The sequence below is a fragment of the Nelumbo lutea genome, chromosome 3 (assembly GCF_056320005.1).
Source record: "Nelumbo lutea isolate HS-2025 chromosome 3, American lotus-T2T, whole genome shotgun sequence".
In the NCBI taxonomy this organism is placed as follows: domain Eukaryota; kingdom Viridiplantae; phylum Streptophyta; class Magnoliopsida; order Proteales; family Nelumbonaceae; genus Nelumbo; species Nelumbo lutea.
The window spans coordinates 48,105,656-48,117,849 of record NC_142686.1 but is presented as its reverse complement, the minus strand read 5'-3'; the positions used below and the strand labels follow the sequence as shown (position 1 = coordinate 48,117,849).

Here is a 12,194-nt window from a genome sequence, read left to right as displayed (position 1 = left end):
ATTTGAGGTCAAAAAAGGCATTTTTAACAAAAATAACATGGGCAAACAGATAGATTTTGAAAAATTACCCAAAATCATCAACAATGTGTAAATTTATGGCCTGCCAAAGTTTGTATATAACGTAAGATAAAAAGCCATATTATAGAACGCCAGAACTAATTCATTAATTCCCATGTTCTATTGATGGGTGAATAGACATGGCAAAAAGTTGACCCAACCTGCGAACCCGACCCAATCCAATCCAAAAAATAGGGTTAGGGTCTCACATTCAACAAGCCGAATGCGAAAATGGCCCGACCCAACCTGACCCGAAGATGGGGTTGGGTTGGATTGGGTCATGGGTCAACCCATCGACCCGATTATCAAGTCTAATTAGGATTATTTATGCATTATTTATGCATTGTTAGATGTACATCGACCTGATTATCAAGCCTACTCCGGCAGCCGCAGGGGCTGATGATGCAAGGAAATGGGCGCCTCTGCAATGTCTGCCGCGACAGCCTACAAGGGATCTTCTATGCTTGCCCTCTGTGTGACTTCGATGCTCATCCCATCTGCACCCAGTTACCTTCTACTGTCAAGCACGCAGTGCACCCCCAACACATCCTTTCCTTGCAACCTGGGGGACCTAACAACTGTGCTATTTGCGGATTTGCCTGTAACTACTGGCGCTATGGCTGTGCATATTGTCATGTACATCTTCACTTTGAGTGTGTTTCCGCTGCCGCCACCGCCTCCGTATTACCCCCCAGAGAGCCCAAGGATGCGGATGCCCGCTGTTGTTGACAGACTTAAAGCCGGGGTTCAAGCTGCTGAAGTTTTCGGAAATTCATAAACCATGGAGGCCGGACGATTTCAGAGTTTCATTTTCTGGGAAGAAATAACGAATTGGAGAATCAAGCACATGAGTATCATATGTATGCTTTCACATAACAAGATTGGAGAGTGTCTGGTGATGAACATGTGATGAGAGTAATTTGGTGAGCATTATATTCACTTCTACCCTCATATTCATATTCAGAATCTGAAATCTCAGTACTCTTACAGGAATGAACTATGAAGAATCTGCCTTCAGGGTTTTTTCCCCTCAAATTTGGAATCGAGGACACATGACATGATACATCTATTGAGTGGGTAGATGGGTCTCTATAGTTGATTAAACTTCAATTTCTATACTAGTAATGCATTGGTGAAAATTATGTTGATTCATTGTATGGATTTTTCACCTGTGGTGGTGATGGGTTATTGTCAGCTTGGTCAAAAAAACTGTAGAAATATGAGGCCACCCACCCTATCATTGTTGGATAAACCCTCAACAAGAATGCATCTTTTTCAAATATGTAAGTATAGACTGCATGTTATATTTATATTTATGTAGCAATATGTATTTACAAGCTCAAAGGTTGTTTTCCTATTGGGGATCCAACAATGGATCTCACTAATAGATAACCAAGCAAATCCAAAGTGCAGTGCAAGTCAGGCCTATTTAGGTCGGCTTGATGCCAACGCTAGGCAATATAATCAAGTGGTTGAAGCCCCAATCCAGCCCTAATTAAGTTAGGCTCGGGTTGGTCTATTTCTGCACTTCCATCTATACTATTATAAAAAAAGGGAAAATTCCAAGTTGTTATCCTGTACTTTGGCTCTAGTGATAATTTGGTCCCTAAACTTTAAAATGTAATAATCCAATACCTAAATTTTCAATTTGCAACAATTTGGTACCGGACGTTAACTCATTGTCAGTCAAGGTCATCACGTGAGATCAGGTACAATTTACATAATTTTGTAATGCCAAAACCAACCTTAATCATAATATTCAGACCATTTTACCCATTTCCTTTCTTTTTACCTTATTCCTCTTTCTCTTCGATCTGGGAAAAACAGAGGAGAGATGGCATGATCAACCGTTCTTCATTCAATGCATGCGTAGGTGGTAAGAAGTTATTCCATTCCGTCCCTTTCTCTTGAAACTGGGTTGAAGGAAAGGCAGAGGTTGAAGGAAGAAAAATTCCCATTCAAGGGAAGAAAGAAAGAGAAACAAACGATATTGGTGTTGTTTTGAACATTTTTCTTTCCTCCACAAATAAAATTCTGTTTTCCCTGTCGCGGGAGCTTCGCTCGGTTCTTTACCTTGGTTGTTGCTTGCGGTTCTCTTCTTTCTTAGCATCTCTTCCGGGTTCTCGGAATGGATAGCAGGATAGGTGATAAGGGCTTTTTAGGTTCTTGTTCGTGATATGTCCGAGCTTTTTTGATTTTCTCATTTGACAAGTTGCAGAAGAAATTTATGGATGGAATTGCGAATGTGTTGAACTCGACCACTCCAGAAGGCAACAACGGGAATTGTGGGCGTTAGGTATTACTGAATGCCTATTATCTAACCCCTCTTAACAACTATGTTTACTGGTTTTAGGCTTGGGAATTTTTCATTCTGGGATTAATAATTTTCAAAAATTAGTTATCATTAATTATTTAAAAAAATTAATGTCAATAATAATTATTTAAATTGATCAGTACTTTGTCTCTTTATTTAAAAATAAATTATTATTATTAATTATTAAAAAATAGTTGTAATTTTTGAAAATTACCAAAAAAATTCATTAATAACAGTAATTAATTATTGAAATGTTCAATTACTGTTAATTACTTTATTGAGAGTAATTATTGAAAATTTCCACTAATTAAACATAGTTACTTATTAATAGTAATTAAGAGTGATTCTCATTAAGTATTTCCAAAAATTACTATTTAACAATAATTGTAGTAATTAATTATTGAAAATTTCAATTACTGAATCTCTTTGTTGACAATAATTATTGACAACTTTAACTAAACAGTAATTACTATTTAATAGTAATTATCAGTAAGTAGTTATAAATTCTATCAATTTTAAAAAATAGTTATCTTTAATTATTTGCAAAAATTATAGTTAGCAGTAATTATTTTAATTTATTCAAATTTCTAGCTTGCGCCACTCCCAATCAGAGCAAGTTTTTAGATAATTGTCTAGGTTTGGGGAAACACAAAATTTTGGTGACTAGATGGGAGTTGGGGTAGTATTTATCCACCCTAACCTGTTCCCAACCTTGAATCTAACCCGATTAAAAGTATTTGATTTGAAAAACTAAATCATCAGTAATACCCTTTAAGATATATATAATGATATTAGAACTTTTAGAAGAATTTGCAAAAAAAGAAAAACATAAAATAATTTATAATATATAATATATTAAAAGAAAATGAAGTAGAATCCAGAAGGTGGGGAGTGGGGCAAGGTAGGGCAGGGCAAATTCTGGGATCCCCAATGGCCCATTCTATGCAAGAATGGGGATGGGGTTGGGATTTTTAGCCCCGTTTGGGGATGGGGCAAGGATAGAGTGGGGTACTTGAGTTCAGGGTCATGGATGGAGTATGCAAAAATTGGCCCTGCCTCTGAGAGAGAGAGAGAGAGATTTACTCTCATTCAAATTCCATTTAATTGTTAATTGTCATAAAATTATAAAAATAAAAATAAAAACAAACCATTGCATTTCGCATACAAATAATTAAAATAGTAAAACTAATAATAGTTCAATTGGAATTTTAATAAGGATTCTTCCACTTAGGCTATGTTTGGTTTAAAGGAAAAATAGGGAAAGACAAGGTAGTCTATGCAAGGTTTTTATAAAGGTTTCCCTACCTTTTCCTTCATTTCCTTGCATTTTCCTTCAAACCAAACATAGTCAGAGATGATCATTATGACCTAGCCTGTCTCCAGATCAACTTAATACATGCTCATCTATAGTTCTACTTTGATTTAATAGACTATAGTGGTGGTCATTTAGACTGCCTCTTTAGATAGCACTATAGTGGTGGTCATTAAGACCGCCGGACCGTTTTTCTTGTAGTGACTCCTTCTCCATTTTAATTTCATTCAACAAAACCCATGCATCACACGGTCCCAGCTATTAAGTTATATACTTATGTTTGGTGAAAAATCCGGAGGACTTAAATGGGCTGTTAGTCAGTCATTCAATTGAAAGGTTATCCGTTTCAGCCTCTTGGAATAAATTATCTGGAGACCTTCAAAGCAGCTGAACCAGCTTAACTGAATATTCATCTTAACACTCTCAAACAGACCCTATATAGGGTACAAAGTGGGATAGAACTTACCGACTTGGCATCAATTCATTAGTAAAGCAAATCAGAAGTAGGTGCGATTAGGTTTTTATTGATCCAAGTTTATCTTAACACTAGAAAAGCATCTTCCAACCCGGGTGTTAAGAAGTTGAGCATACGGTATAAATAAGAAAGGCATATTACCAAATTAAAAGAAGAAAACAAAGTAGGGAAGGAATAAAAGTACCAAAATGGCTTAATATTTATGTTTAACAAAATAAGGAAATCTCCCTTGCGAAGGCAATACAATTTGATTGCTTTCTATCAACTGTGCTCTGCAAATTCATGGATAATCAACATGGTTCTCTCTCTCTCTCTCTAAATACATATATATTGATCACAGGTTTGTAGTATTAGTTATTTCTTGAATTAACTTATTCACCTTGTTTATTCTAAATTTACAGGAACCAGAAGAACCTTTAGGAAAGATAAGCCTATTCATTACACCTTCAAGATTCAGTCATTTTCGAGCCTTTCCAAGAATTCAATAGATAAATGGAACTCTTGTGATTTTGAAGTTGGAGGCTACAAATGGTTTGTTTAATTTGCTTCCTCGTGCACTTCTTTTGTTTAAATGAAATCGAGCTCAGTCTGCTTCTATAATAGAAGTTAAAACACTTTAATTCAGGGAAAATAGTCCAGTCTCATCATCATCCATGCCTTATCCCAAGTCCCGACTCCCAACTATATCGGGTCAGCTCCATGGATCCCATTTCATCAGTTCATTCTATTTAAAGTCATATCCACCATTAAATTATTAGTACTTAAATCTTACTATTTTTAGTTTTTTACCAATGTCTTTTTTAATCTATCATGAGCTCTTCTAGTCCCTTCAATACAAATTACTTCTTTCAACTGATGTAATTATTAATCTTCTTTGCACATACCCAAACCATCTTACTCTACTCTCTCTCATTTTATCACCTGTTACAAGTCCAGTCTATATATCATATATGATTACCAAATATGGTTTGAGAACCAAAAGGAATGTGAAAATATGATTCAAGCATTGTTCTTGAAGCATGACCCTTGCCCACACAGAAATACCATCTGAACTTAAAGTCAAAATGCTCAACCACTGAGCTATGGAGTTGATCAGGGACAGAGGATAGGACAAGGCCAAAGTTGGCCCTGTGGCACTGTGGCCCTAGGCCTGGATTGGACTATGAAACCCCCTAATGGGGAAATCTATATAAAGAAGTTATGATTATTGTTAATTTGTTATTGTTATTGCAGGAAATTGTCTCTCCATCCGAAGGGGAACAAGAACAAGGGTGTGAAGGATCATTTATCACTGTATTTGGCGGTTGCAGAAACAAGTTCTCTCCCTTCTGATTGGGAGGTCAAAGTGATTTTCAAGCTCTTTCTTTATGATCAGCTTCGTGACAAGTACTTGATGCTTGAGGGTAACCTGACACCCTTATGCCATTTTTTGTTCATACCCGTTAAGACTTTTTCTTTATTTATGGTGTAGTACCTTTAAAATCAAATTACCACACAAAAAAAGTTCTAATAACTTATTTCGGCTACAGGTGTAAAGTGGGCACTGCCAGGCCAGCATGGCATGACCCTCGGGCTGTCATGAGCTGTGCTGTCCTCCCCAATGAATAGTTTGGGGGTCGGCCCGGCACGGCCCACGGCCCAAGCCCGTGCGGGCCGATGTCGTGCCGTGCCGTGGGCGGGACTGGCCCGTGGGCCAAGCCTTGGCCCAAGCCGGGCCATGGACCGGGCCAAAGTTATTTTTGTCTATTTATTTAAAGACTGAAAAAAATTATAATTATAATTTTATATGAATTTTGATGTATACAATTGCTTATATATACAATAATTAAATAAATTAATATAATAAAATTAAAAACAATTATTTATTTTATTAATATATTATATAATTATAATTTATGTAATATTATATATATATATATATAATATAATATAATATAAATAGTATATATGAGTCATGCCGTGCCGACCTGGCCCATGGACCTAAAACCCTAGGCCCAGCACGGCATGGACCATCATATCGGGCCTGACACGACCTGTGTGCCATCATTCTGGGCTGTGTCGGGCCGGTTCAGCCCGATTTACAACTCTATTTCGAACAATTAGATCAATAGGTCCAGAATGACGTCCCACAAAGCGCACCCCACATACACATCTCAACGTGCATCGCGAATATCTCCGGTACTTGTCATGGCGAGATATTCCCAATACACGGCTGAGATTGTGGTGAGGCGCTTGTGGGACTCACTCTATGGGGTAACCCATGGGAATTCACACAGTGCACTCTATATTCTTTTCCCATATTTATGTGGGGGCCGGGGAAAGCTTGTTTTTTTGGGTATCACTTACCCCGTGGGTAAATAACTTTCCAACCTGGGAGAAAAGTTGCCATTACTTGAATGGGACACAAATGTCCCTTTTAATAATAGATTTTTATGGCTAAAATAGTCATTATCTTATTTATCTGGAAAATAAAAGAACATAGAAAAATGCACTTACCCGAGTAAGTGCTTCTCAAGAAGGCAATTACATTTACCTGGGTAAGTAACTTATCGAAAAACAAACGGGGCTTAAATGTTATACCAATATAGTAACTGCATTAAAGAAGATTCATAATCGTTATTGGCTGTGTTTAGATGCTGATAGAAGAGTCAGACGCTTTCATGGGATGATGACAGAATGGGGTTTTGATCAATTCCTGCAGCTCGCAGTCTTCCATGACTCTTCATTTGGATATCTTGTAGACGATACATGTGTGTTTGGAGTAGAGATTTTTGTCATGAAAAATACAGGAAAAGGCGAATGTTTGTCTCTGATAAAACAGACCAGCCCATCTACATATACCTGGAAGATCGAACAATTCTCACAATTAGTCAATGAATTTTACTATTCAGAAGAGTTTGTGGCTGAAGACTACAAATGGTATAAATTAATGTTGGACATGAGACATTACATTACTTGCATGAATCCCTATTTGAACCTTACACTGCTCTCAGCATTCTTATATTGGAGTTTTTTTCAGCCCAAATCATAAATGGGTCTAGAGTTTTCTGCTTGTTGTTGTATGTTAATTTACGTTCAAATCATTAATTCTATTGGAACATTTAGGTCTGCACCTTGGGCAGGCCTGACCTGGGACCAGTATAATCTAAAATTTGATATGGGCTGAGTTTTTTATGCTCGGACCGGTCTTATGCTAAAAACCTCAGAACTTTTGGGCTGGGCCTGGACCTCATCCTTGAATAGTCCAACAGAGCCCATCCATGCTGCACCCATATTGGGGATGCAAGTTTGAAATTTGAACCTCGGATTCCCCAGTTAAAAGAATTTTAATTATATTGAGCATTTGAGCTTAAGGGTCCATTGAAATTTAACAAATTCCAAACCTAACCCAACTCAAGTTGCACCCTTAACCCACATGGTTAATTGGCACCATACTATTTTGCCTTCATTCATCACATGTATGTTTATCTATATATATCTATATATATATAGATATAATTTTTTCTTTTTCTTTTCGCAGGAAAATTCTGGTTTATCCAAAGGGTTATGGGCTCAGGAAGGACAATAGTCTTTCAGCATTTATGTCCTTGACAAATTCAGAAACCCTTTCCTCTTCCAAGGAAGTGTATGTGAAATGCAAATTACGGGTGGTGAACCAGTTTGATGGAAAACACATTGAAAAAGGTGAATTCATCATTTCTTTTATTATTTAGTTTTATCTTCCTTAGACAGTTTAGCTTTTGAGATATGAAAGAAATGGAGAATATATAAATATGCATACAATAATGGTCTTTAAATGAAATAGACTTAAAGACCATTTTTTGTGTTATTATTCTTTATATAAGTGGGATTTGGGATTTAGATAAATGTAATTTTTATTTATAATATATATTTATTATTTTATATTTAATTTAGTAAATTTATAATAATTGTATATAAATTTATTGAGATTCTAATTAAGTCTGAAACTAAGTAACAAGTCAATTATTTCTTATCAAATTAAATTTGGATACAACCCCTATTCAAATTTTGTTCAGATCAAGGCTCTAAATATTGATACAAGTTGATACATCCCACAATACAAAACTAATTTGACCTATTATCCCAGTAGAATAATTTTCAGATTAAACTTACTCCCTTTTCTAGCACCGATTATGTGTAAGCTCAATTATTAATTGGAAACAAGTTTTTTTATTCAAACTGCACATTAAACTTTTGATATATGCATAGCAGTCACAATCCAAGAAAAAAGGATACAAGAATGATCAAACAGGGATTGCACCCCTCTTAGCAGCAAGGCCTGTATTGTTGGGTGCTTTTATTTTTATCCTTTTAGTTTTTTTTTTTTTTTTTCAAATTAAACCTGTTTAGGGAGGTCGGTATAAGGCCTGTTTACCCCATGAAACAAGTCAATTAAGCCCCGAAACCCAACTTAAAGAGGCACCGATACAAGACATATTGGCCGGTACATTGTAAAATTTTGATACTTGGTTCAGATATTATAAATATATATTTATATATAAAACATATTTATTAATTTATAATATATAAAATAGACATAAATATATATACAAATGTATGTATATCGGTCGATTCAGTTAATCGCTAATTTTTTATATTGGTTAACTGAAACCAAATTAAAACCTTTAATTTTTTAAAAATATCAAATCAAAACCAAACCGACCGACTTAATTAACCGATTTTTTAATTCTGTTTCAGTTGATTTTTTGATCAATTCAGTTTTTCGGTTTTTTTGCTCACCCCTAACCCTAGTGTTTCTTTCATCCATTTTAGCATCATCATTACATGGATGTAACACTCATTCCTGTGGGTTTTATTCTTCCCAAATCTTTGCAGCTCTTAATCTTCAGAAATATGTTTCCACAAGTGGTAACTGGGGTTGGTTTGATGTGGTTTTTCTTAACGATCTCAAAGACCCAAAAAAGGGTTTTCTAGTGAATGATACTTGCATCCTCGAGGCAGAGGTTACTATTATTGCAGTAGTTGATAAAATGTCGTGAATTGATTTCATGTATAGCTTGAGCTTCACAAATCATGGATATCTGTAAAACCATCTGGGATAAGCATGTTAAAGTTGTATAATGATCAAATGATGTATAATTGGCGACACAATTCAAAACCCACCCTGTTTCAGCAAAATAACCGGTTCATTTTGTTCCTCAATGACTAAACATATTCCTAATAAAAAAAATTCTTCTTTTGTTGTTATGTAAAAATATATCAAATGCAAATACCAATCTTGTCAATGCTTTCAATTGGATTGGTTTTAGTCCAATCTGATCTAGTCCAGTATGAATTTATTATAAATGGATCAGGTCCAATCCAATCTAATGAATCCTCTGGACCATTTTGGACCAGTCTAAGGTTATGTTTGGGAGTGCTTAAAAATAAGTGCTTATTTGGACTGTGAGAAAATGAAAGACAAAAGAGTCACAAACTTATTGGAGAAAAAGACTACCAAATGTCCAATATAAAATAAGTGCTTATTTAAAAAGAAATAAGCACTTAAAAAAGCTACGTGCCAAATGTAAATAATTGCTTATTTAAATAAACAGTTATTCTATAAACACTCTCAAACATGGCCTAATTCAATGCCTAGACTGTTCAATCTGTTCAAGTTGGTTTTAATTTAGATTGGTTTAACCCAATATTGGTCCACTAACACCAGTGTTCTTATCTTTTATCAAGGGACCGGATATTTATTCAATTTGACCTAATCCAATATAAAACCATTACAGATGGACCAGGCCCAATCCAATCCAAAAAATACTTTTGGATCATTAAGTCTAGACTGGACCAATTCAATATGTTTTATTGGTTCATTCAATCCATTCAAATTGATTTTGATTTGGAGTTTGGACGGATCCAACCCAAAATTAGTCCTTTAACTTTACATGCATGCGAAGTGATGAGAGGTTGAGTGGTTGTAGGGCTTATACACTTGATGACTGGCATGGCGTGTTATTATTGTTAAAAGTTAAAACAGCCCCTACTCTGGATTCCTTAAAATCCAATGTTGAATTCTTAATAGGAATACACCTTTTTTTTTTCCTTTTTTTTTTTTTTGAGAAAGATAGTAGTCAATTCATTTCAATAAATCATTGATGAACACAAGCAATAAAAATCAGAAACAAGACACCCAATACACGTACGTGCAAAATGCTTAGGCTCAGTTTGAAAGGAGTACAAATACAAATATGTAGGGGGGCAAAACCTTGTATTTTGTATTGTTTTTTTTTTATGTATTTGCACTATACATATTTGTATTTGTACTCTTTCCAAACTGAGCCTAGGCTTGTAAAGTACAAATACAAATATGTAAAGTACAAAACCTAGTATTATATATTGTTTTTTTTTTTGTATTTGCATTGTACATATTTGTCTTTGTACTTTTTCCAAATTTAGCATTAGCAACAATACAAATACAAATATGGAAGGAGTGCAAATACAAATACAAATATGTGCAAAATAATACACTTTGAAAAGAGTACAACTGTACAATATAATACAAAATGCAAATATTTAGAGTACAACTGTACAAATACAAATATATATTGATGGAGTACGATCTAGGTGCTCCAAGTTGGAAGTAGACCTATTCATGGGCTGGGCCGGGCCAGGCTTGGGCCGGGCTTTTGCTCTTCATTAACAAGATTTCTCGAGACCGGCTTGACCAATGGGCCTACAACTTGGGCCCAAGCCCATCCCTCATAAAAAGCCCAAAGCCTGGGCCCGAGCCCGAAGCCTGACCTAACAGAGGCTGAAATGCAGGGCGAATGAGTTCACCACTACCGATGCTTGAGTTCACTAGTTCCTAAGAATATGCAACAATGCATGAGAGTAAGAATTGTGAGAGAGACAAGAGAGAGAGGAATGGTGGAGAGAGAGAGAAGATTCATCGCCAGAGAGAGGGGCGACTGAGTTCACTAGTGGCATAGCTGGCGCCAGTGCCTGAGTTCGCCGGTTCCTGAATCCTGAGAATATGCGAGTGCGTGCAAGTGAGAACTCTATGTGTGTGCGCTTACTAGTCACCTTTGAGACTGAGAATAGTGGTTGCTTGCTTGGATTCACGCTGGTTATTGAGAGTGAGAATGATGAGAGAAAGATAAAAGATGAAAAGAGGGAATATGAAAGGTTAATCGGCTAGGGTTTACGATAAATTACAAAATGTCAGGTCGGGCCAGACTATTGTGACAAATCCCTAGCCCGACCTATAAATTAGTCGGGCTCGGGCTATTAGGCCCGAGGTCAAGCCTGCGGGCTAAAGTTCATGCGCAAGCCCATCCGGGGGTCAGGCCGGGCCGGATCGTCCCGTCGAGCTACTCGGCCCATGAACAGGTCTAGTTGGAAGGCAGCTCAGACGTCGATGCTCAGTTGGTCGATTGAATTGCAAGGGAAAGTATCAGAGAACCCGGGGTGGCTAACCCGACAAGGTCGCTCTGATGCTTAAGTTAGTACTTAGTGATGAATTGCGAGCTGAAAATCAATAATCTTGAGAGCTAGAATGCACTTAATCACGCATACCTTGTGCTACTGAGGTAGATGCCCTTATATAGGCATTGCTTGGTGTGGGTTTCACGCATTGTGTCCGAGGTCTCCAAGAAGACGTGCTTAACCGACCCGATGTTCTCGGAGGTAGCCGTGCACGTAGACCAGTCTTCGCGTCTTGTTTAGTTTCGTCCAGAACATTCGTTACGGGGGCCAACTTCCGAGAAACTCGGGAGTGTCGAGATATGCATGCCGAATTGGTTGGTGAGCACGTCTCGTAGGTCACCACCTGGACCTCAATCAGGTAGGCAAGCCCTCAAGGGAGGTCGCTCCTCATCGAGGTCACTTCGACTATACTAACAAGGTGCCACAGGTTGGCCTTGGACGAGCTCCTACAAGCTGCTCAAAGTTGTGGGCGAGGTCCCTAGGTCAGTGGCAAAGGTAGGTTGCCAGGTTGGGGCGAAGATGAACCGTGATCTGGGACTCCAAATCATCGCTTTGGTGATGTTTGTGTGCCATTTAGTTGT

The 12,194-nt window shown here is 37.0% G+C and overlaps 1 protein-coding gene across 1 annotated transcript; it reads left to right on the top strand.

Moving 5' to 3' along the window:
- The first annotated feature begins 4,396 nt into the window (after nt 1-4,396).
- On the top strand, nt 4,397-9,291 carry LOC148864789 (protein RESTRICTED TEV MOVEMENT 3-like). Its single transcript, XM_088981000.1, has 6 exons — nt 4,397-4,456; nt 4,560-4,689; nt 5,392-5,561; nt 6,792-7,077; nt 7,679-7,842; nt 9,016-9,291. The coding sequence occupies exons 1-6, from the start codon at nt 4,441-4,443 to the stop codon at nt 9,177-9,179; spliced, it is 930 nt and encodes a 309-aa protein (XP_088837126.1). The 5' UTR covers nt 4,397-4,440; the 3' UTR covers nt 9,180-9,291.
- The last annotated feature ends 2,903 nt before the right edge of the window (nt 9,292-12,194 follow it).